This window comes from Vombatus ursinus, unplaced genomic scaffold (assembly GCF_900497805.2).
Source record: "Vombatus ursinus unplaced genomic scaffold, bare-nosed wombat genome assembly UNPS02014811.1, whole genome shotgun sequence".
NCBI classification, from domain to species: Eukaryota; Metazoa; Chordata; class Mammalia; order Diprotodontia; family Vombatidae; genus Vombatus; species Vombatus ursinus.
In genome coordinates, this window is record NW_020954589.1 from 17,772,847 (window position 1) to 17,797,434 (window position 24,588).

Here is a 24,588-nt window from a genome sequence, read left to right on the forward strand (position 1 = left end):
CCCTGGTCCAGCTTCTTTCTCCTGAACTCCCCCTTCTCCCCTCTTACCTTCCTTTCTATAACCCTGCCATATTTCTCCTTCTGCCACCAAATGACTGGTCTCCTCTCCCCTCCCCTCCACCAAACCCCAGGGAAGACTCAGTGTCAGGAGGAAGTCTGCTTGTTTTTCTTCTGATCCTGGGGATTGGGGATTACACGCAGTTAACAAGCATAAGAATAACAGTAATCACACACACACACACACACACACACCCCTTTTTATTAAAGTTTCTAATGGCATGTTAAAGCCTGTGATTCCTCATAACAGACCTGGTAAGTGGAATAAATCTTATGACCATGAGAATGTGGAGATAGTGAAGTAACATTATAGAGGCACATATCTTCAGGTCTAGGACCCTGGAGAGAGGCAGAGACTACTGTGGGGGTGGGAGTGAGGTGGAGGGAGGGCACACTGAGAAAAGGTTTTTGGTTTTTTTTCCCTACATCTCCAACTGCAGCCAATGTCAACACATAACAATCAATGATTTTCATGATTGGTTGGTTTTCTTTCTTTTCTTTTCTTTTTTTTTTAAATACTTATTCTCAGCACCGCAGTATGAGTTGACCAAATGCCACATTGGAATATTTCTTGCTTTCTTTGGATACACAATAAAGTGAACTCTTATATTTGTCTCTCTAAAATAGTAATAAATTAGGGGAGGAAGAGAATGAGATTTTCTTAAGCACCTAATACAAGCTGTTAACTCTAAGTGCTTTTACAAATATCTCATTTGATCCTTACAACAACTCTAAGAGGTAGGTACTGTTATTATCCTCATTTTATAGTTGAGGAAATTGAAACAGAGGTTAAGTGACTTGCCCAGAGTCACACAGCTGGTGAAATGTCCAAAGCTTGATTTAAACTCAGGTCTTCCCAACTCCAGGGCCGAGACTCTGAGCACAATGGCACCACCTGAGAATTTGTGTACTAGCTTTCTGTTTTGCTACAACTGGTTTCTTTCTTTTGGTTTCATTTATAGCAAGCATGTCAATATTGATGCCATGCAGTTATTCCAATAGTGTGTCTACTGTCTTGGTCATTGGACATGGATTTAGAGTACCAGCAGCTAAGTTAATGCTTATGTACAGTCTGCAGACTATAGGATTCTATGACTTTGTCTAGATCATTGATAAAAATGCCTCGTGTCCTTTTCCACCCTTCTGCCCCTGCCACTACAGAAAAGAGAACGGGTTCCACAGCATGGAGATGTTTCGCATTTTCCTTTGTTTCATGGCATTGTCATGGCCAGAGGATCCATCATCAAGTGGCTACTTTTCTTAACTAGTCTGGTCCTCAGGAAGCAGTCTATCACCAGGACCATACTTTCATTCCCCCAAGGTTGACATCACTCTATTATTGAATTACTAGTTGTGTGACCCCTGAGCAAGTCACTTGACTGATTTTGCCTCAATATCCTCATCTGTGAAATGGGGATAATAATAGCACCTACCTCCCGGGGTTGTTGTGAGGATAAAATGAGATAATGTAAAGTGCTTAGCATAGCATCTGGCACATAGTAGGCATTTATAAATGCTTATTTCCTTCCTTCCTAAGTACAACTAAAAACTAAGTGGGGTCAGATCTGTTACTGAATTTATGAGCATAGCCATTCCTGTGAACTCCGTCCCAGCTGGATGAGTTGAGATGCACAGCTGAGAATGAAATTCTCAGTCACTTTACTAGGTTAAGGTTAGGAAGTGTCTTTTGAGCCTCTTCATCTAGCTCCCCCCCGCCCAATCTGGGAGCTGGGTCCACTGAAATTATTGCAATCAAGTGGGAAGCCAAGTATCTGTCTCTCAAACTCCCCGACTCTCCTTATAAATCAGATTCAGTAGGGGTAGCTTTGCTCTGACCCTCTTTTGTCCCTAACTTGGGACAAAAGGTTGTCCAGGATGGGGACAGCTGAGAACTTCGCTACCATAGCTCTGCCTGCTACTGAGTTCCTTGAGTCTATCAAAATTTCAGGGATAACAAAAATGCTACTACAGTCTCAGCCCATTTAACTTTCCTTTAGTGGTCTAGGGGAAAAGTGAGACTGTGTAGTGTTGTGGAAAGGGCACTAGGTTAGAAACCAGAAACAAGCTCTGGATTCAAGTCTGGATCCTTACATTTACTAGCTGAGTGACCTCAGGAAAATCACATGATTCTCTTGGACTCAGTTTGCTCGCCTGTAAAATGGGGGCAAATAGTACCTTCGCTGTCTAACTTCTAGGATGATTGTAAGGAAAGTGTGCCTCTTTCTTTCTAGATTGAGGGAGGGAATAAAGAACAAGAAAGCTTTTCTTTCCTCTCTTGTAATGAGCACAATTTTTACTTGTTTCCAAATTAATTTTACTTCTTTTTGGCAAAAAAGGAAACTGGAAAAGGGAGTGGGTCTGTTTTATTTCTAATGAGACATTACTGGAAGAAAGAATAATAGGCACTCATTTGTGATGAGAGGGAGTCTGAGCTCCAGATTCCTGCTTCAGCCACCCGAAAGTGACCACCCTGGGGTAAGGGTAGGGGGTTGGGAGAAGGGTAATTAATTTTTCTGTGCCTCTACACCCTCTTGAATTCATCCTAACTCCCCACCACCACCACCAAACACACCTGTCCCCTGTTTTGGAGAAATAGCTTGGGTTAAGTGTGTGGAGAGCCATCAGAGCATGACTGCAAACTATGATGGGCTGCATGGAAAAGGGGAAAAGACAGTAGATGCTTGAGAGCCAGGGTGTTCCAAGATTCTCTGCTGTTGCTTCGGGGTCCCTGGAGTCTGTAGAATCCCTGTAACTAATGTTCTGCATGTTTAATTCTTTGTTTGCTGTGGCTGCTGCCTAGGACCTGCTAACTAATCCTTCCTTTAAGCAGGTGAGTCACTCTTGGGGCTCTGGACACCCCAGCTTCTATCCCCTTCCTAGTTCCTATTCAACATACTTGGGCCCCGGAGAAAAGGGATGCTTGCCCACCCTGACCCCAGTGGAAAGAGTCATAGATGAGAATGTTCAGAGGAGGACGGGAGGGGATGTTTGGGTGAATGCTAGCAGCATTAGGGGTTCTTTTCTGGACACTTAAGCCTCTCAGCTCTGGTCAGGTGAACTGGTTCACTGTTGATGAACCTGACAAAGGAGAGCCAAGAAGTCCTACTTCTGTGACTGTGAGGCAAAGGGAGAATCTAGAGGTATGGTTTGCCCCATTGGGAGTACAGGAGAAAAGGAACTTTGTGTTCCTGAATCTCTGAAGATTTCCTTCTTACTTAAATTGTGGAGGCCTCCAATTCCCTTTCTCTCATGCATTTGCTTAGACCCATTCCCCTTGGGTATAATGGGCACAATATAAAGCCCCCAGGACCCAGGAAGGAGGCAGCCATTGACCATTTCTGAGTCAGCTTCTTCTTAGGAAATTGTTGTTTTAGTCGTGTCCAATGACTAACAAGACCCCATTTGGGATTTTCTTGGCAAAGATACTAGAGTTGTTTGCCATTTCATTCCGCTGCCCACTTTACAGATGAGGAAACTGAGGTAAACAAGGTTAAGTGACTTGCCCAGGGTTATACAACCAGTATGTGTCTGAGACCAGATTTGAACTCAGGTCCCCTTGACTCCAAGCCCCTGTGCCACCTAGCTGCCAGGGGCTACACCAAAGAGATGTAAGGGACAGCAGGTCCTGCTACTGCTCCAAATCTTAGGAGTCAGATACTTCTAAGCAGGACATGCCTATAGCTTAACTCCTCTATCCTAGACAGGAAGAGCTAGTCCATAGACCTCCAGCTCATTCCAACACATCTTAATCTACAAAGTCATAAAATTTTTCATGTTTCAATCCAATTTCTACCTCCAAAAGCAGATTTTAATATCAGTCCATCTTCTTTCTTTCTTTGGAGGCAACCAGGGTTAAGTGACTTGCCCAGGGTCACATAGCTAGTAAGTGTCTGAAGCTGGGTTTGAACTCAGGTCCTCCTGACTCCAGGGCCAGTGCTCTATCCACTGTGGCCCCTAGCTGCCCCCATCACCCCATTTTTTAAAAGGACCATGGCTCTGCAATTAGAGGGCTTAGGTTCAAATCCTAACTCTGGAATTTACTACCTGTGTGACTTTTGGCAAGTCACTTAACCTCCCTGGGCCTCAGTTTCCTCATCTGTAAAAAGAGAGGGTTAGATTAGATGGCTTCTGAGATCCTATAATCACAGGTTATATGGTCTTTTCCCTGCTTCCCTACCTCCCTGGTGACAAATAATCTGGGGTTAGACAGTTCCTGGGTATCTAGACGGGTCAGGAAGAAGCAAGTCCTGAACCTCTTCCCTGCTTGGTTGCAGAAAGAGATGGGCTCCACTGAAGACCTCTACCTGACCACAAGAAAAGTCAAAGAACTCTCAGTCATTGATGGCCGAAGAGCCCAGAACTGTATCATCCTGCTGTCCAAGTATGTGGATTTCCTCTACCATCATACCCACTACTATACGTGGCCTTGCATTGCAGCATATAGATCTTCCCATATCAGGAACTCCCAAGCTGAAGATCTCTTCCATCTCTTTTGTCCCTAACTTGGGGCCCTGGGATGGGGACAACTAGAGACTTTGCTACCACAGCTCTGCCTGCTACTGAGTTCCTTGAGTCCATCAAAATTTCAGGAAACAAAAACAGCCTCCCCCCACTTAACTTTCCTTTAGTGGTCTGGGGGAAAGTGAGACTGTTTAGCATTGCAGAAAGGACACTGGATTAGGAACCAGAAACAAACTCTGGGTTCAAGGCCTGATCCTGGGTGCCATGAAAGTTAATGAGAGAGGCCTATTCCCTCAGGGTTCCATTTGCAATGATGACCCAAGTGTAAAGAATGCATAGGTGCAAATGATGATACAGGTATAAATGCTGATACAGGTACAAATATGGCACACGTGCTGTGATGGCACGATGCAAATTATGCCCAGGTACAAATGACAATAGTGACACCTTGGTGTCTCACTGTGAGGGGCCAGAGAAAAAAAGGCCAATGAGAGCCTTTAATTAGACCCTACCATCCATCTCCTACACTTCCCATCTGAAGAGGGCAGAGTATAATCTGTGTGGGGTAGATCAGTAATAAGCTGATGCTTTCCCACATACCCAACCTGTCTAGGTTAAAGAGACTTCTGGTTATCTTGGAAGAGGAAAGCACCTGGTCAGTGTCCAACATCTGCTGCTATCCCATGGGGATCTGAGAAGGAGCATGCACCAAGGGGCTGGGCTCAGAATATGCCTGTGGGGTTGAATGATCTCAGTCGCAAAACATGTTGCTTTAGATGCAGAACAAGAAAGGCAGTATCCAAGCTAACAGTTCTGCTTCTATGTGAGGCCTCCTTGCCTAAGCTTGAGGTCACAGGCCACGGTCTGATAGCCTGTTCTTAGCTCTGCCTTAGACTCACTCCCTTCCTTCTATTGGATCAGATCCCATCCTACCCCATGCCTCAATTTCCCCCTCCTTGGTAATGGGGAGAAATTATCTTCTATAGCAGAAATTATCTTCTTTAACCTTGGGTCCATGACCTTTTAAAAAATATTTTGATAACTAATATATTATTATATAATATATATAACATGTTATATACATTATATATATAATATATATATTATACATATAACATGTTATATATCATTGTGTAACATGTTATATATTATATATAATATATAATGGTTTCCTTTATAATCCTATGTACTTTATGCACTTTAAAACATTATTCTGAGAAGGGGTCTTTAGGCTTCACTAAGCTGCCAAAGTGGTCCATGATACAAAAAAGGTTAAGAACTCCTGCTCTATAGGATTCTGAGTTGAGAAGAAGACTTGTTCTCTAGGGAAAGAAGAAGGAAATGTTATGGCATCTGTCCAGGCACTTGGGTTTCCCAAGACCCAGAAGAAGGTGGAACACTAAGGCCACTTCTGCGTGCCAAGAAAGTAGACAATTAGTCCCTTGACGAGAAGTCAGAGCACAGGAGTGCCATCAATTTTTAAGGGATGGTGGATGGGCTTAATGAATGCCTAATAAATGTTTGATCGATTGATTGATGAATAGAGATTGCGGAAGGAGCCAGGAGCCTTTGTCCTAACTCTAGATTCAAAGTTAAATCCAGCTAAATAACAGCTAATAAATTATAGTGTCTTTGCCACAGATGTCATAGGCAACCAGGATTTAAAAAAAAAATTAGTAGGAATTGGATGACTGCAATACAGGCTACTCTGTTGAGGGGAAATAAGTTAAGTAGGTAAGAAGTAAGTTGGTGTATGGAAGAATGAACGGGTTTTGGTTCATCTTGAAGGCATCCTAGAGGTGGTGACCCAGAACTGAGGTGTATTTTTGTTCAAGCAGAAGCACATTTAAATGCATTACCTGATTTTGATGGGGGAAACTAAATAAAGAGGGAAGTGAGAGGTCTGAATGGGGGCTTTAGGAAATCTCTAGAGCAGATTGCTAACAAGGTAGAATCTTGTAATTAGGTTGAAGCTCTCTAATGAGGAAATCCGGCGAGCTGTGCTCAAGATGGATGAGGAGGAGGACCTGGCTAAAGACATGCTGGAGCAGGTGAGGCCTGATGACCATGCAGAGGGAATATGGGGCTCCTTCCTCTCGGATATTCATAGTGAGTAGGTCAAGAAAAAATTCAGGCTAAGCAAAGTCAGGGCTTAAAGCTCAGAGAAGTTTTAAGGAAAATGGAAATTACCCTGTTCTAGTCCTTCTTTAGGGGAGGAAGGGCTAGAAATGAGGCAGTAATGGGAGGAATAAAATGGCAGTCTCTGTCACCATACCATTCTTCCATGGGTCTAGGCAATATCCTCCCATCACTTTCGAGGCAGAAATGGGGTGAGCTGGTATTCATAAGAGGAAATGAGGGGGCAGCCAGGGCTTCATCCCTATACGAGGAGATCTTAGAGTCTGCTAATGAGTGCAGCCAAAACGGTCAATTCATCCACCCTGCCCTGAGGCGGGGGGGAGAGCTAAACTAGACCCAGACGGATTAAGAGCCGGTGGTCTGTTTTTAGAAGCTGCCCCTCCCCTAGTTCAGGCAGCTATGAGACGGACACCCCCGCCTGCTGGTCCCTGTCCCCCAGCTTCTTGTCGCGTCTCTTGTCTGTCCCCCACGTCACCCTCCACAGCTTCTCAAGTTCACCCCTGAGAAAAGTGACATCGACCTACTGGAGGAGCACAAGCACGAGATAGACCGGATGGCCCGGGCCGACCGCTTCCTCTACGAGATGAGCAGGTCTGGGCACAGTGGGGAGAGGGTTCGGCCGGGCCAGTGGGCAGGTGTGGGCTAGCATGGACTGAGACTTGTGGCCGAGGGGGAGAAAAGGGAGGGACAGAGCTGGTTTCATGGAGAAACAGACACAAAGGATTGAAGAACTCTGAGAAAGCTCAGAGGCTGGTAAAGCTCGATCTGCAGGAGGATCTATCTCATAGGCCACTTAGTCCAACACCTCACTTTACACATGAGGAAACTGAGGCGTAGAGTGGGAAATGACTTACCTGAGGTTCCAAAATAAGTTGATTATAGAGCCAGGGCTAGTTCTCAAGTCTCCAGACGCTCAGTGAGTATCTCGTATCTAGTGAGTACATTTTCTGTAATTTAAGTATTGTGTTTGTAGGACCATAGCATCACACTCCTAGAGCTGAAAGGAACTTCAGAGGCCTTCTAAGTCCAATTCTGCCATTTTGCAGATGAAGAAACTGAGGCCCAGAAAGATTAAGCAGCTTGCCTGAGGTCACTCAGGGAGCAAGTAGAAGACTTGGGGCCTTCCGGCTCCTTTCTGCACTGTATCAGTCTTGCGTGGAAGGCTAGGGCTCCTGATGAGGACATGAAGTTCTGGACCTGGAGCTGGCTATTGAAAAGACTCCTCATCACTCTCTTCCCTTTCACCCACAGGATTGATCACTACCAGCAACGTCTACAGGCTCTCTTCTTTAAGAAAAAGTTTCAGGAGAGACTGGCGGAGACCAAGCCTAAAGTAGAAGGTAAGGTTGGGGTTAGCTTGGAGGAGGCCTCAGGGTACAGGGGACTGGGGTTAAGGATCAGGATAAGCATATTTAAAGGTGGAAGAACTGGGAGGCCAGAAACAAAAAAGTCAAAGTGCTGCAAGGCAGGGAATGGTTTATGAAATCTCTGCAGACCCCCAAACAAACCCAAAGTCAAATGCAAAATTGAAAACTCCGGTAGAAAACGAATGCATGGGTGTGTTAATACTCACTGTCTTGATGGCACATGTGACACCTTAATATGCCAGATGCCTAAGGGCCTCAGTTTCCTTATCTGTAAAATGAAGAAATTGGGACTAGATGACCACCAAGATCCTTTCCAATTCTAAACTGATTATCCTAATGATTGATCCATAAGGGAGAGGGTTTTGTTATAAGACTACATAATACAGAGACCCAGCATGGGATAGAAGTTATATAAGTATAGAATGCATTATTCTAAAAGCTGGGTTGGATAAGGGTCGCTTATTCTGGAGAAGGGGCACTAGAGCAGAGGAGAGGGGATGGAGGAGAAGATGGACAGGATGTATTTATTTGGCTTGGAGTGTCTAGTTCTTATATTGTGGAAAGATCCCAGCACTAGCAGTCAAAAGACATGGCTGTGCTACTAATTAGCTGTGTGACTTTACAGGAATCACATAACCTCTCTGACTTAATTTCCTCATTAGCCTAGATAATCTCTTGGATCCCTTCTGGCTCTAACCTTCTGTGCTTGTGTCCAAGTAGGGACACAGAAGGCAAGGCTGAGCTCATCAAAGTGTCTCCCTTTCCTCCCTAGACCCCAGGATACTAGGCTTCCCAAAAGGAATGATAGGGTCTAATTGACTGAAAGGAGAGCTGGTTAACTTGGTAGGGAGTGAGAATGATGAGGCAGAAATAGGAAAGGAAATAGAAGAGGACTAAGAAGATTTCTCTAGACTTCCATCCCTCACCCCATCTCATCCAAGAAGGTGATTCCAACATGTTGGTAAAGAAGTGGTCCATTAGTAAGGCTAAGAAACCAGAGGTCTTGACTCATCCGAAATCCCACGTCTAAGGAATACCGCGAGTGCCCTCTGCTGGACACCAGAGCTTCAGCTTTCCGTGAGGCTAAGGGTGATAGAACATTCTCAGGATAGGCATCGTCAGGATTTCCAAGGAGACACAGATAAATACAGACACTGCCCATTCACTTCAAGTCTACCCTGCTGCTACTAGGCAGGTACTCATCCCAGGCTGGAGTGGGGCAAGGAGGCAGTTGTGAGTCTGTAAAAGTCTGGCCTCCCAGTTCTTCCATCTTTAAATATGCCTATCCTGACCCTTAACCCCAGCTTCATCATGTCTTTAAGTGGCATAGACAAATAGCACAGGTGAGGGTCTTACCATTGGGCAAGTTTCCAGCTCCATAATGGAAATGGACAGGGATTCAGTATGCACAAATGAATGAACATACTTTTTCTATTTTTTAAAATTTATTTATTTTTAGTTTTCAACATTCACTTCCATAAGATTTTGAGTTCCAAATTTTCTGCCCACCTGTCCCCTCCCCCCACCCCAAGACAGCATGTAAATTGATATAGGCTCAACATATACATTCATATTAAACCTATTTTCACTTCAGTAATATAGTAAAGAAGAATGAGAACCAGTAGGAGAAAGCGCAAGAAAGAAGAAACAAACAAAAAAAAGAGCAAATAGTATGCTTTGATCTGCATTCACATTCCATAGTTCTTTTTCTGGATGTGGACAGCATTTTCCATCATGAGTCTTTTCGAGTTGAAATGAACATACTTTTGAAAAATTATATTATTTAAATAAATTTTCCCTAGCCAACTTTCAATTGCATGCAGATTATCATAATTTTTCATATAATTAACATATAATAAGGTAAATATTAGTATAATTATTATGCAAGTTTTGCTATTATTATATAGGATATAAATACATATAACATATAATATGTAATTATTAAAATATAATTATATAACATGCTATAATTACATATGATACAACCTATAACATGATTGTATATGATTATATGTAATGCAACATATTGTATATAACAATTACATATGTTACAAATAACAATATATTACATAGAACAATTATGAATATATTATATAATATATAATAATTATTATAGCAACATTATATTTATATAATTTGTATTTATATATCATATTAAAATTTATATAAAATATTTGTGCATTATATTTATGTAATACAATATTTATGGCTAGCAAGAGAGGCAGCATGGCATAGCTGATGGGCAACAAAACCTGGGTTCAAGTTATGCCTCTAACACCTACTGACTGTGTGACCCTAGGCAAGTCACTTAACCTCTTTATGACCCAGGCAATTCTCTAAGACTCTAAGTTGCCCAGTAAGGGGGTGGTGGGGTATACTTGCATTGGTAGAGGGAGTTTCCTTATCTGGGAGTTCCTTGTACCAATGAAATCACAGTTCCAAGTCCCTATCGAAATCCTGAAGGTTAACAAGGCACCTCCCTCACAACTACCCTTAGGGGCCTTGATAGTTTGCAAGTGAGAGGTGAAGGGACTGGTCTGTGGTCAATGAGGTAGTGAGTGTCAAAGCTGGGACATGAAACTGGGTCTAGTGCTTTTTTTTTTTTTTTCCTGTATATACATTCTATGAAATGATTAGGAAAACACATGTTTGTGAAGTCTTTTTTCGGAGGGTGAAGGGGGCATGGTGGGAATGTGGTGTTGTTGAATTGTTTACCACTTCTTCCTTCCAAACATATAGATAATTGAGAGTTGATTGTAATTATATCATGAGCAAGCAGAAGGGTTAGTGTGGACATCCATTATAAAGGCAGTAAAAATTATGAGTTGTGTGTGGGTGAGATGGCTACTGCCTAGGCTAGTCCTGCTTTCTGAGCTTTGTGTTGGAATATCCTGGGAAGGGGGGCATGGGAATTTGCCCTCCTTCCTCATGGCTGTCCCCCAGGCCAGTGTTAGGGGTCTCACCCAGTTCTGGGGTGACCCACCCCTACCCCCTAGCCCTCCTGCTGGCCTCCAGGGAACTGACACGCAGCCACCGACTAAAGCGCCTCTTGGAAGTCGTCCTCGCCATCGGCAACTACATGAACAAGGGACAGCGAGGGGGAGCTTATGGCTTCCGAGTGTCTAGCCTCAACAAGATTGCTGACACCAAGTCCAGTATTGACAGGTGCGAGCCCTCCCTTCTTCCTCCTGCCCAGTCTCCCTGTCTTTCTGCTGCTCTGTTGTCTCGCCCATGACTCCACATTTCCCTGGTGTACTGCTTGGATTTCTTTCTCGATTTCCCAAATCTATGCTCTCTGACCAACGTCATCCCCCACCTCCCAACTGCAGGAACATCTCATTGCTCCATTATCTGATCATGATTTTGGAGAAGAATTTCCCCGACATCCTCAACATGCCTACCGAGCTTCAGCATCTCCCTGAAGCTGCCAAAGTCAAGTAAGTGAATGTATCCTTCTCTATTATCCAGGCTTGGCTCTATCCCCCAAGTCTCTCCTGCCTCCTGGACATTTCCACTGGGCTCCTATGGCAATGAGGGACTGGGGAAAAGGGAGAGCAGCAACCAGAATTGTACTGGGTGGTAGGAAGAAGCCAACCAGACACAGAACTTTTGCTGTGAATAACCTACGTGCAAATGAAAGTTGGCTGCACCGAATTTATTTAAACAGGGTTTTCTCCTTTTTGATGAAAACATAATTTTTCACCTGAAAACCTAGGTTTTAAATAAACGTAATGAATTCATATGGAAAATCAGAATCTTGTCCCTGTTTGAGATCCCATCTCCCCTAGGGAAAGGGCTTAGGGGTAGGGGAAGGCCTGTATTAGAAACTTCTGTGGAAGGTGGAGGGTCAGGGAGACGTCCTTCTCTCCCTGAGTCTCCCACACCCTGCCCCTTTCCAAATCAGGAAATTACAGTTCATTCCCCTGATCTGTTTCCCCTGCAGTCTATCAGAGCTGGAGAAGGAGGTAAACAACATCAGAAAAGGGCTGAGAGCTGTGGAGGCGGTAAGTACCTGGCTCTGGATTCCCATCCCCTAAGACTTGGGAGTTGGGACTGTATGAGGCAAGAGGCTTGGAGAGAGCTGCTCATAAGGATGGGCCCTTTGAGAGGGTTGGCAAAGCCCTCCCCATTCATGTGTATTAGGGTATGGTTTTTTTTTTTGGTCCTCCCAACTAGCTTTAAGCCACTTATTACTGTATGGGATTGTACTTTATGCTTCTCTGCATCCTGCCCTACCCTATTCCCCACCCTGCCAGTACTTGGCACAGTGCTGAGGCTACCTGGTAGGGCATCTGCTTGCCAACTGGCATATTGATTGGCAATGACCATGATGCTTTCTCAAATTTCTGCCCCAATTTAAGGTCCAATTCAAGACAACAGGTAATCCAAAAAGTCATTTCTGTTTGGCATGAACTAGGTTTCAATTTTGTCTTGTGAATTATCTTTGACTTAGGTTGATAATAGAACGAGTTGATATTTCTTCTAGCCTGGAAGAGGGGGCTGGGGGTTATGGGAGCTAGAGAAATTGGGGAGCGGGAGGTACCCTAAACATATACCAATGAGAGAGAGAGAGAGAAAGAGAGAGAGAGAGAGAGAGAGAGAGAGAGAGAGAGAGAGAGAGAGAATGAGTTTGAATGAGTTTGTCCTGGAGAAAAATAATAAGAACACAGACCCAGAATTGGAAGACACTTTAAGAGGGCACTAAAAAAAAATCCTGTGTATTTTATTTTATGAATTTGAAAGCATAATTCTGAGAAGGGGTCTTTGGGCTTTACCAGACTGACAGTGAATAGCCAAAAAGTGGGCCATATCAGCGTGTATCAAAGGTAGGAGAGTCTGTGTTTGTTGGACTGCTCTGCAAGCAAGTGCAAGCAATATATGCCAATAGAATTCAGGAAACAGAGCTATAACTAGGAATCCTAGTGTTTCAGTTCAATTAAGGTGAAGGGATCTGGACTTGTAGTCTGGGCAATCACTTCCCAGACTACTGCTAATCCTCTAGCAAACACTGGTCAGTTGTTTCAGTCATGTCTTTGTGACCCCATTTGGGGTTTCCTTGGCAAAGATACTAGAGTGGTTTACCATTCCCTTCTCCAGCTCGTTTTACAGGTGAGGAAACTGAGGCAAAAAAGTGACTTGCCCAGGGTCACACAGTCACTAAGTATCTGAGGCAGGGTTTGAACTCTGGTCCTCCTGACTCCAGGGCCAGTGCTCTATCCACTGTGCCATCTAGCTGCCCCTATCCCCTCATTTTATAGTTGAGGAAACTGAGGCCCAGAGGGACTATAAGGGACTGGTCAAGATCACACCCTATACAGTAAATTTTATTCAAGATACTCTTTTAATTTTCCTCTCACACTGTTCTTGGGAGGTTGAAGACTCCTCTTTTCTTTAAGGACTTGGTTCTCTGCTCCAGAGCACCCTACCAAATGTCTCCTGGTTGCTAACCTACAGTGGTCAAATATTGAAATATCCTGCAACCTTTCTCTGAGCCTCTTGGTAGCTCCTCTTGGTGGTATGGGAGATAAAGAGCCAGAGACACGGCTTTCCCTTCCGCTCTGGTTGGGTATGGTAGTGCTGAGGAGAGATTTGTTGACAGGAGGACAGACAGATACACAAATCCAGACAGAAGGAATGAGATTTGACTGCAAATGTGATTGTTTCAGGCTAGATATCAGGAAAAACACAGATGCGCATAGAAGGCTGAAGAATCAACTTCTATGAAAGTCTCTAAAAAAGAGTAGAAAGCTCTCTCTCTCCTCCTCCCCCTGGTCTATTCAACCTGAGGGCAAAGGTAGTAATAGACAGGGGAATGGATACCATGGCCTTTGAGCATGCTTCCAGCCCAAGAAATTCTGAGACTGCCTTCTTACTGTGTTCCTATTGGTGGAAGGAAAGGGTAGGAGCCTGGTATAAGTGAAGGAGCTTTCCCCTCCAATCACTCCCTCCCCCTTAATACTGGACAGTTTTAGCCAGAAATCGTCTTCCCCTTCCATTTTCTCCTCGCTTCATAGGAGCTAGAATATCAGAAGCACCAGAAAAGGGAGTCGGGTGATAAGTTCGTCCCAATCATGAGTGACTTCATCACCGTTGCCAGCTTCAGTTTCTCAGAGCTGGAGGATCAACTTAATGAAGCCAGGGACAAGGTAGGGATACTCCTACCCTCCTGTCTTCCTGATCCTCAATCCCAGCTCCATGGAGTCCCCTGAGACTGACTAAAGATCCCTCACCCTGAATTCCCTCCCACTTCAGCCCCTGATGACCAACTCTCCATGTCCTGACCCCTATGTTTCTGCTTCTTCCCTGCTCTGCTCCCAATGACAGTTTGCCAGGGCACTGAAGCACTTTGGAGAACCCGAGGGCAAGATGCAGCCAGATGAATTTTTTGGCATCTTTGACACCTTCCTTCAGGCCTTTTCTGAGGCACGGCAGGACCTGGAGAGCATGAGAAAAAAGAAGGAAGAAGAAGAGAGACGGGCACGGATGGAAGCCATGGTAGGGAAAGGCACTGAGGGAAAAAGGAAGGGAGGGGTGTATGTATGGTTGGGAAATAATGGGGAGAGTTGATAATGGTACATATGAAGTGCTACTTTGTAGGGAGGAGAAAGGGGTTTAGGAGTGTCATGGGTTAAGGTGGTGCTCATGAGGACTGGGCTCACTGGCCAGTCCCTCCCCTTCCCCAGCCGTACCCACCCCAGCACATTACTGGACCATCTCCATTCTTCCTGATCTATATCTGGCTACTGGACCTAGATGACTCCAGAGGAGAAAGTGAGGCTGGTGACCTTGCACAGCCCTCCCTCATTTAAATCCATTTCATGGCATCATATTCCTGATGTCATGGTCCTCTTCAAGAACAAAGGACAAACAACAACCAGGTCATTACAGGAAAATGACAGAAAATGGGCAGGAACTAAAAAAACTTTGAGGGAAGAAGAAAGAAGAGGATTAAAGGATTCAGGTTACTTCAAGGAGAGCTAGGAATCAGGGTGAGGCTGTTAGGGGGAAGAGAATAAGCCATTTATAGAATGCCTACTGTGTGCCAGGCATTGTGTTAAGCCCTTCACAAATATCTCTTTTGATCCTCACAACAATCCTGAGAGGTAGGTATTGTTATTATTTCCATTTTTTTAGTTGGGGAAACTGAGGCAGAGGTTGAGAGACTTGCCCAGGGTCATGCAAGCTTTCTGGCTTTCTATTCACTGTATCCACTTAGCAGCCTGTAGGGCAGTTTAGCAAGAAAATGGAGCTGGGAGATCTTTTTTAATGTATTTTTCCGTTTATGTAAAGTGCTTTGTTTGCAAAGCAAACAAACCACGTTATTGAAATGCTAGTTGTTAATATTATTGTTGTTATTAATCAGAAACTGTGCCATTTTTGACAAGAGAGGGGGAATATGAATTCCCACCTTCTCTGGTTCCCCAATGGGGATGGAGTGAGAGAAAGAGACTGATTCCCAGTCCTTCCCTGGGGTAGCCTCCCTCCAAACTGCTGTTATTGACTGGGCATGTCTCTCCCCGCCCCCCCCCCCCCAGCTGAAGGAACAGCGGGAGCGTGAGCGTCGGCAGCGGAAGGCGGCTGTTGGAGTCAGCAACTTGGAGGAAGGTGGAGAGTTCGATGACCTGGTGTCTGCTCTGCGCTCAGGTGAAGTCTTTGACAAGGACTTGTCCAAGCTCAAACGAAGCCGCAAGCGGTCAGGGACCCAAACACTCGAAATAAGCCGGGAGCGAGTGGTGAACAAGCTAAATTATTGACTTGGAGACTTTGGCGGCAGAAAGAGGATGGCTACAGCTTGAGGAAGCTGAGGGAGGACTAAAGGAGCACGGTTGGGGGTTGCCTAATGGGGTGCTTAAGCTGGATTTGGGGCAGTAGTGTGTGGCTGGCCCAAGTATATTCCCCTTCCTTCTCTAACTACCCTTCTTGCGCCCTGCCCCTGCCCATTCTGCTGTGACTGACTCCTGCCCTGAAGGCATCTCCAGTGATCTCTATTGCTATTTGGCCAGAGGTCTGGTCACTTCCCAGGGATGCCTAGAAGTTGTGTTGAGGGCCCACGGCCCCACCTGGGTACCTGCATGTTGGCATAGAATGGTTCTAGCATCTCACTGATCAGCTCTGAGCCCCCACTGAAGGCAAACCAAGATGTTGTTGAGATTTCACTGATGGGGAAAGGGTAGTGGGAGGGGGGCATTTTCTTTGTATGGCTTCTGAGAGCTAAAGCACATAGTCCCCTCATCCTTGGTACTGATGCCCCTTTCTCTTGAATAGAGGCCTGGAGCATCTAAGTTAGGATAGGTCTGGCAGCAAACCTGAAGACAAAAATGTTCTGCTTAGATGAAAGAGAAAAAGGAAAAAAAAATAGATTTTCTGGAAGCTGCCAAAACACAAACACACTTTGTTAATCTTCTACCCTAAATGCATTAGGATTTCAGATGTGCTTGTCTAAGAAGTGACTGGAATGGAAAGATGGATGGAAGGAAGGATATGAATATGGCCAATGCAAAAAAAAAAAAAGTGGTCCGAGGAACAGGATGACAGTGTAGATCGGTCATGAACTAGAGAACTGAGTTATTTTCCTCAGTACAATTTTGGTACAGTAGAGAGACCTAGTATTGATAGAAACTGGCTGGACCCCTGCCTTACCTTCAGTGAAACATTTATATTGTAGCCAAAGTTAGGGACTTGGGCTTATGTATGAAGACTGTATTCCCTGTCCCCAGAAAGGAATCTGGCTTGACATGGTTCCTTCTTCCTCTTCTTGGAGAGGAATGATTTGGGATCAGCTGCCTAGGCCCCTTCCAAACTTTACTCCCTACCTCTGGAACACAAACCCTGACACCCTGTCCTCTCCTGCTCCAAACCACACCTCACCCTTACCCTGTCCCCCCACCCCATTCAAATGTACATATCCACTGACCATTGTCCTGGAGACATGGAATATGTGCATTCTCTGTCTGGAGCCCAGAGGACACCGGCACTCCAGCCCCTGGTTTGAGTTTTCCTGCTCTCTTAAAGAAACTTATTTGCTCACAGCCTCATTTCTTTCAGGCTATGCTTAACTTCCAATGCAGCCTGTCTCATGAAAGTGGAAGCAGCCAGCCCCTTCTCTTCCCAGGTCATCCAAAGCCCTAGTCATCTTAGAGAAGGCCGGGGGTAGGGAGGGTGGGACCGATGGAGGGCCACTTAGAAGAAAGTCATCTCTTCCCTCAGCTGAAGAGTGAGCCATCAATAGGGATGGATGAGACAAGTCATTTGTCCACAGCTTTCAGGGGTGATCACCTATTTTAAAGCCGTACCCTGCAAATCAGGCCTAATGTAGCCAGTCTATGTTTACATATCTACAATGAGGGATTTACCGTTTAAGACAAGTGGGGTCAAGTGCAGATCTAAAATGTCGGTTGTGGATTCAAAGAACTGTGAGAGATGGGGTGTGATTCCCTTCAATAAAAGGTCAGTGAAGGGTAGAGCTTGGAGCCATGAGGTGGGTATGGCTCCCCCAGTCACTTACCTCCCAACTCATAAATCTGTTTCCCACTCCCCAGCTGCCAAAATAAGTAGCCCTGCTTGGAGAAGATGGGTAGATGGGGCACAGGTTAACAAGACCTGCTGACAACCCCCTCCCAGCTCCAGAGATTCTTCTCCATCCCCCTCCATCACCATCTTAACTCTCAGCTTACTGGTTAGCTCACTGACACCCTGCCGTCTAATTCCTGATCCCCAGAGAGTCAGGAAGACCAGAGGTATCATGGTGGAGGCAGGAAACATTCATTTGCAGTAGACATTCCCTCTTCATTTATCATGACTTTCAGCTTTTAAGTGCCTTCCACTTGGAGTCACAACCAGATTTCCCTCTTTTTACTTCATGTTTCTTTAACATTTGTTTGCTCTGACCAAATCTCCCTTTTCAATGTGGCCTGATGAGCAGGTGCACTCTAGCTGCCAATCTTCTGGCTTTTGGGAGGGAGAGAGGGGCAGTGAGCATCCTGGGTGATCTGGGTGGTTGAGGGCAAGGCAACAGGGCCTTGCCTGAGAGACAGGAGAGGAGACCCTGGAGGGGAGGCCATGCTGCCCTCTGAGAAGCATGTGCTCAGCATGTGTTTAGTGTGAGTTGGGCTGGAAGAAGGCATAAGGGAATGGGGTGGGGGTATTTCCACCCAAGTGTAAGACAGACAGGGTCAAAGATAAGAAAGAGGAGGGAACTGAGTTGTCTGGACTGGGAGTGTTGGGGAGGGATGTGATTATAGTTGTGGTCTTCTGGAGTTCTTACTAAAAGCTATCCCTCTCTCACATACACTCCCTAATCCAAAGGAGGCATTGGGAAGGATTTCAACCACATTTGTTCAAGGAGTGAATGGGATGGAAGGTGGGATGTTGGGAAAGGTGCTAATGTGACCAATTTGATAGGACTTTTCTCTGTCCTGGTATATACCCCCAAGATGCAAACCACTTCAGCTTCTTGCCCCCTCCTCCTCCCAAGCCATAAAGCAAACAGTGCTAGCCCCCCCCCCCCGACCCTACAACACAGTCCTACTCTATAAAGGGTGGCACACAGTAGGGTAGCCTAGCCATTAGCATGTGTTTCTTCCTCCTGGCATCCTCCTTGTATTGCCACAGCAAAGTCCCAGATACTGACATCTGGAGATACCTGGTGGATACCGTGCCTTTCTGTCCAGGAGCATATGGCACATGCAATTTTGTTTAGTTTGTTTCTAATTTAGATGAAGCCCATCAGCCCTGGGAGCCTGATTTCTATTTATTGTTCCCTAATTCCTACTGGCCCAGAGGGCCGATGGGGGCAGTGGAGGCTGCTTGGCAAGATTAGCTCCCCACCATCCCCCCCAATAGACTGACTGAAGAGGCTGGCCCAGCAAGAATTGGGGGGCGGCGGGAGTCATTGACCGATGCCCCATAGAGGCTGGGTCAAACTGGTACCTGGTGTACTGCCTTGTTTTAATCTCTTACAAACCGTTAAGTTGTGCTCTTTGCCCTTCTCCCCCGGTCTTCCTTTTCTGGGGGGTAAATTTTCCCCACTGTCTAATTTTACATCAGATTCAGAATTCATGTTTGATGTAATGTAGCCCCACCCTCTCCCCTCCCACCCAGCACCCCTGAACCTCCCCATCCCCAACACAGAACCCAGACCCTGACCCACCCTTGGCCTCCACCTCTAGATCTCACACGAGAGGAAGCTTCCTGGAGGAGGAATCCAAGGCAGGGGTGGGAGGGGGAAAATGTATTTCCTCCCCTTGTCAGTCTCTCCCAAACCCCCGAGCTGGGGCTGTCCCCTTCCATCAGTCACAACCTAGTGGCATCGTCACATTCACCAGCTATCTCAGACAATGAGTCTAATGTACAAAAGCTGTAGTGTCCTTTTTATTCGCACCTTTTTTTATAAGAATATACTGTAATACTAAAAATATTAAATCCGTACAGCCCCTTTACTGCCTGGCTTGTGCCTAGTCTTTGTTATCTTGCCTCATTTTGCCTCAAAAATGAGTGTTTATGTTTTGGAACTGGGGGAGATGATGTGGGGGTGGAAGCCAGGAGAAAGAAGGAAGGCTGAGGCCAGGAAACAAAGCCTGAGACTGGCTGGAGGTGGAGAGAAATCATGGGTTTAAACAAAAACATGGGTGGGAGTGGTCCTGGGAAATATGCTACTGCAGAATAAGAGAAGAGCCTTTTTAGACATCTTCTAGTCTAGCGTCATGGCAAAAGGAAGCCTTTTCTAGTAGTCACACATGTAAGGTGAGTTAAGTTGCTCATGGGTCGCCAGCTGGTGGGAAGGGAGAATAGGTTTTCCTGCTGTGTTGGTTGGGGAGAGGAGATGTGGGGTGAGGAAAACAGGACCTTCGTGAATCCTACCAGTCCGTGGCTGGTCTGATCCCTATCTTGAGGGATAGGGAATGCAGGGAGAGGTTCCATTTGATACTACAGTTGAAGCCTGGCCTGTACAATTTTCTAAGAAATCTCAAGTGGCTGGAGGTGAGAGAGCAGTGAAAAAGAAGGGCTGGTGCTACAAGCCAAGCTTAAGGCCACCTCCTCCCCCAACACTAATTAGATTCAAATTTAGATAGGAAAGGGTTTATTGGAATTAACCTTTGGAGGAGACATCTCGTTACTGGGCCTCCTCATAGGTTATTAACTCAGTTGAAAATAAGCAAATGGGAGGATTTTGAGTTAATGTAGAGGGGGGATGAAGAAGAAAGAATGCTTTAAATCTTTATAGTCATCCCTTCTGCCCTTCCTTGATATAATCCTCATTTTTATTCTTCTTTAAAAATCATTGTTAAAGATTTATCCAATTGTTGTTCATTCTTTTTTTTTCAGTCATGTCTGACTCTTTGTGACCCCATTTGGGATTTTCTTGGCAAAGATACTAGAATGGTTTGCCCTTTTCTTCTCCAGCTCATTTTACAGATGAGGAAACTGAGGCAAACATGGTGAAGTGACCTGTCCAGGGTCACACAGCTAGTAAGTATGTGAGGCCAGATTTGAACTCAGGAAGATGAATCTTCCTGACTCTATGCCCAGCACTCTATCCATCGGGCTACCTAGTTTCGCCTCCCCCACCCTTCCTTGTTCAAATAAGCAACTAGGTATCATTTACTGAGAACAGAGTAGGAAAGCAGTCCTCAACCATCCTGACCCTATTTTCCCTGGGAAGATGGAAAGACAAAGGGAGATCTGAAGCCAGTCTTAGCCACTGTCATTTTGCATAGCTGTCAAGCCAATGGTGTAAGATGTCAGATACCTCAGAGTCTGACATGACATCACTGTCAGGGTCAGATGGAATGGAGAAGAGAGAAAAAGGGAAGACAATAAAGACACAAGAGGGAGGTGGCACTGTTAAGCCTAAAACTGAGAAGACTAAGGGGTGATGTATGATGACCCAGAGTGGGACTGTCTCTCTCAGTTCCCTGCTCACTGCCCTCTCACACGTAATAATATCAATAATAGCTAGAATTTCTACTGTGTCTACTATGTAGGCACTGTGTTTTACAAATATAATCTCAATTGATTCTCACAACAGCCCTGCAAGGTAGGTGCTATTATTATCCCCATTTTACAGACGAGGAAACTGAGGCAAACAGAGGTTAAGTGACCTGTCCAAGGTCACACAGGAGTGTCTCAGGCTGGATTTGAACTCAGGTCTTCCTGACTCCAGGCCCAATAACATATCCACTGCACTACCTCTGTGAAATAGGATAATTAAGGTAAATTAAGGGATATGGTTTGGAGGGAAAAGAGTCAGACTACATTCCTGAGCCAGAAAAAAATAAACCCCAAATAGAAATGGTCACTAAGTTCCCTTCCAAGTGTAAAAACTCGAACTCCAGAGCTAAACTGAAATCATTCTCATTCATCCTCACCAAGAAAATTCCTTTTCCTACCCCACCTACATAAACTTCCTAAGAATGGGGAGAGAAGGGAGTGAGTACTGACCACCCATAAATCTTTGCTTCTCCGGCTGGCTGGGGGCAAGTCTATCACAAGAAGAATAAGAATAACTCAGGTTTGGAGAAGGGAGAGGAACCACCCTCCTTGAACTGCAGAGGTAGGAGATGATGGCTGTGGAATGTTACCTCTACTGTCAGATGTGGCCTCTGCCTTGGCTGGTTTCTCCTTAACTGTGTGTTTCTATCATTGAGGAAGGCTCATAGAGGGTATGGGAGGGTATACCTGGAAATGATTGTGAGGTTTAACAAAAAAATTAAGGGCATCAATAAAAGCAACGAGCAAAAATTCCTAGGGCCTGTCTGTCCTCCCTTCTTTCCCTGTTTGGAAAAAGAAACTGGACCAAAGTCCTCTCCCAGGAGGGGACGTCAGCCTGTTAGGGGGGCCGAGAAGATAAGGCAGCAACAGATGATACAGGATATCTCCAAAGTCTTAGCGCCCCTTTACTTAAAAGCTTTAGTAGCTTAAAACTGCACTAAAGACCTAAACCAAGGCAAAAACAAATGAGGTGGAAAAAAATGTTGAGTAAGGGAGAGTCCATTGGGGGTAGGGGGTATTAATAAATAAACTCTCTTATCTAAGGCCATTGATTTAACTTGTAGATGATTTGGACCTTTTGTCTCCCCACTGCTGGCCCCACAGTGTTATTCCAAGGGTCAAATGATATCATGGATACGAAAGTATTTTGAAAAGTGTTGAATGCTCTGCAAAGGATTCTTATTCTCACTATCCTCAGGTACTATATTTGAGTCCTAACCCCATTTCTCCCTCTGACTAGAGAGCTGTGTCATCCTGACTCCTTTGTCCCAAGTAGTTAATCTCCCACTCTGGGCTTCAGTTTTCTCATCTGTAAAATGACAGTTTTGGACTAGATGGTCTCTGAGTTCCTTTCTGGCTCTGAATCCATGACTTATTCTTAAGGGACCTCTCAGCTCTGACATTCTTTGGTCCTGGATAACGGGGAGTGATAAAAGGGCACAGTGACCCAGACCAAGATGAAACCTCATCCTAGATGCTGATACAAAGCCTGCTGCAGATTCTCAGAAAGGGAGGGCACTTGGGTATGTCAGAATTGGGACTGAGAGGATATGGAATTTGAGCTTCGATTAAAGTCCCCTCGCTGACCCCCTGTTTTGCTAAGCAATTTGATGTCTCCCAGAACAATGTCCCTGCTGACTGCTTTGCACATGTCATAGAGGGTGAGGGCAGCTATGGCAGCAGAAGTGAGGGCTTCCATTTCCACACCAGTGGGACCCCATGCCCGACATGATGCCTGGATCACTACAGCGTGGCGGGCAGCATCCAGCTCTAGCTGTACCTGGGTATGGCTCAGAGTCACATGATGGCACAGTGGGATCAGCTGGCTGGTCAGTTTGGCTGCCTGGATTCCGGCCAGTTGGGCCACAGCCAAGGCATCACCTTTCCGCAGCTGGTTCTGGCGGACGAGCTTGAAGGCCTCAGGCCCCAGGAAGACCACAGCAGAGGCCACAGCCACCCGCTCCGTGGTTGGCTTTCCGCCCACATCAACCATGGCAGCCCGCCCTTCTGAGTCCATGTGGGTCAGCTGGTCTGAGAGAGGAGAGAGTCTGGGGGTAGCTGGGACAACTGGTGTCTCTGGGTTAAGGCACTTGGTGCTGCAGTCAGGATCTTGGGGGTGAGAGCTATAGAATCTCCAGGAAGAGCTTGCCTCTAGCCTCGGCTGGGTTGGAGGAAGGACTCGTGGTAATCCCCCTCTTGTCCATGAAGCTCCCATGTGGCCGGAGAAACTCCCTCTGGCTCTGAGCCCCTGGATGTGAAGAGGGTCCCAGGGGGGAAGGCTGGAAGAGGTGAGAGGAGCATCTCCAAGCTTTGGGAAGCACCCTATATGGAAAAAGGGAAGAAGAGAAGAGGTTAAAGGCAATAGTGAGCCAACAGGAAGGTAAGGAAGATGTGGGCAGAAAGCCACAGAGATGTAAGCAATAGAGAGACACAGGACGAGACACAAAGGCAAAACTCTGAAGTAAATAGTTTCTTGAAAACTTTCACCCTTCCTCAGTCACCCTGACCAGCCAGAAATCAGCTTCCCCAGTGTGCTACAAAACGATGATCTGAATTGCAGAGTGAGCTCCCATCCTTAGGAAAACGAAGCTACTCCCCCCATCTGCCTATTATGACTTAAGAGTCAATGGGCCAGATGACCTCTCAAAGTTCTTTCCATTTTTTTTTAAATAATAAAACCTTTAATGTTCACTTGGGAAAGCTAGGTGGCTTAGTGGATAGAGTGCTGGGCCTGGAATCAGGAAGATTCAGGAGTTCAAATCTGGCCTCAGACACTTACTAGCTGTGTGATCCTTGCAAATCACTTAACCCTGTTTGCCTCAGTTTCCTCATCTATAAAATGAGCTGGAGAAGGGAATGGCAAACCACTCCCAGTATCTTTGCCAAGAAAACTCCAAATGGGGTCACAGAGTCGGACATGACTGAACAACAAAAATTTTTACTTATAGAATCATAGATTTAGAGCAGAAGGGACTTTAGAGGCCACTGAAGAATAGAGAGGTTAAGTGACTTGCTGAGGGGGGAGTGGGGGATAGGTGTCACAAAACTAGTAAGTGTCTGATGTAGGATTCAAATCCAGTTTTCCTGATTCTGATTACATCATCCTATCCACTTTGCTATGCTGCCTCTGAAAAACAGAGAATTGCAGATCTGTTGCCAGAAGGAACGCGGGAGACCATCCAGGGAGTACACCCTCCTCATTTTACAGATAAGGAAACTGAGGCAGAAGGATTTGCCTAAGGGCACACAGGTAGGAAGGCTCGGAGATGGGATTCTAATCTAGGTCCTCAGACTCTTATACCACAACTTTACTCATAGAGAATTTTTGACAATTTCAAAAGAAAAAAAAAAAAAAGAGAAAAGTCCTAGATGAAGGACTAAAATTTCCCTAGATGAAGTCTCTATCGCCAACAAAAAAATCTGTTAAGCAAATTAACAAGTATAAACAAGATACTAGGGGAAACATTTAACCTACTTAGGAGAATGCATTTTGTCAAATGCCTTCAAGCAGTCCTCAAGCATTTCAGACCTGCACATTTACTTACAGGAGACAGGCTCATTTCAAGGTGGCCTCT

At 45.4% G+C, this 24,588-nt stretch overlaps 2 protein-coding genes across 5 annotated transcripts in view; one reads left to right on the forward strand and one right to left on the reverse strand.

Annotated features, from left to right (window-relative positions):
• Window positions 1-19,461, forward strand: part of LOC114053314 (disheveled-associated activator of morphogenesis 2) — a 158,173-nt gene extending 138,712 nt beyond the window's left edge. For 2 of the 3 annotated variants that reach the window (XM_027876258.1, XM_027876257.1), the window contains exons 16-26: window positions 2,857-2,886; window positions 4,331-4,437; window positions 6,484-6,568; window positions 7,141-7,247; window positions 7,908-7,996; window positions 11,020-11,188; window positions 11,353-11,460; window positions 11,967-12,027; window positions 14,038-14,169; window positions 14,348-14,518; window positions 15,559-19,461. In XM_027876258.1, coding sequence (XP_027732059.1) covers window positions 2,857-2,886; window positions 4,331-4,437; window positions 6,484-6,568; window positions 7,141-7,247; window positions 7,908-7,996; window positions 11,020-11,188; window positions 11,353-11,460; window positions 11,967-12,027; window positions 14,038-14,169; window positions 14,348-14,518; window positions 15,559-15,777 — 1,278 coding nt within the window. In that variant the 3' untranslated portion in view covers window positions 15,778-19,461. The remainder of the gene's footprint in view (window positions 1-2,856; window positions 2,887-4,330; window positions 4,438-6,483; window positions 6,569-7,140; window positions 7,248-7,907; window positions 7,997-11,019; window positions 11,189-11,352; window positions 11,461-11,966; window positions 12,028-14,037; window positions 14,170-14,347; window positions 14,519-15,558) is intronic. The other variant, XM_027876259.1, reaches the window with a different exon arrangement.
• Window positions 19,462-21,137: 1,676 nt separating this feature from the next.
• LOC114053500 (molybdenum cofactor biosynthesis protein 1-like) overlaps window positions 21,138-24,588 on the reverse strand; it is a 40,906-nt gene continuing 37,455 nt past the window's right edge. Inside the window, exon 11 of one of the 2 annotated variants that reach the window (XM_027876608.1) lies at window positions 21,138-23,335. In XM_027876608.1, coding sequence (XP_027732409.1) covers window positions 22,542-23,335 — 794 coding nt within the window. In that variant the 3' untranslated portion in view covers window positions 21,138-22,541. The remainder of the gene's footprint in view (window positions 23,336-24,588) is intronic. The other variant, XM_027876609.1, reaches the window with a different exon arrangement.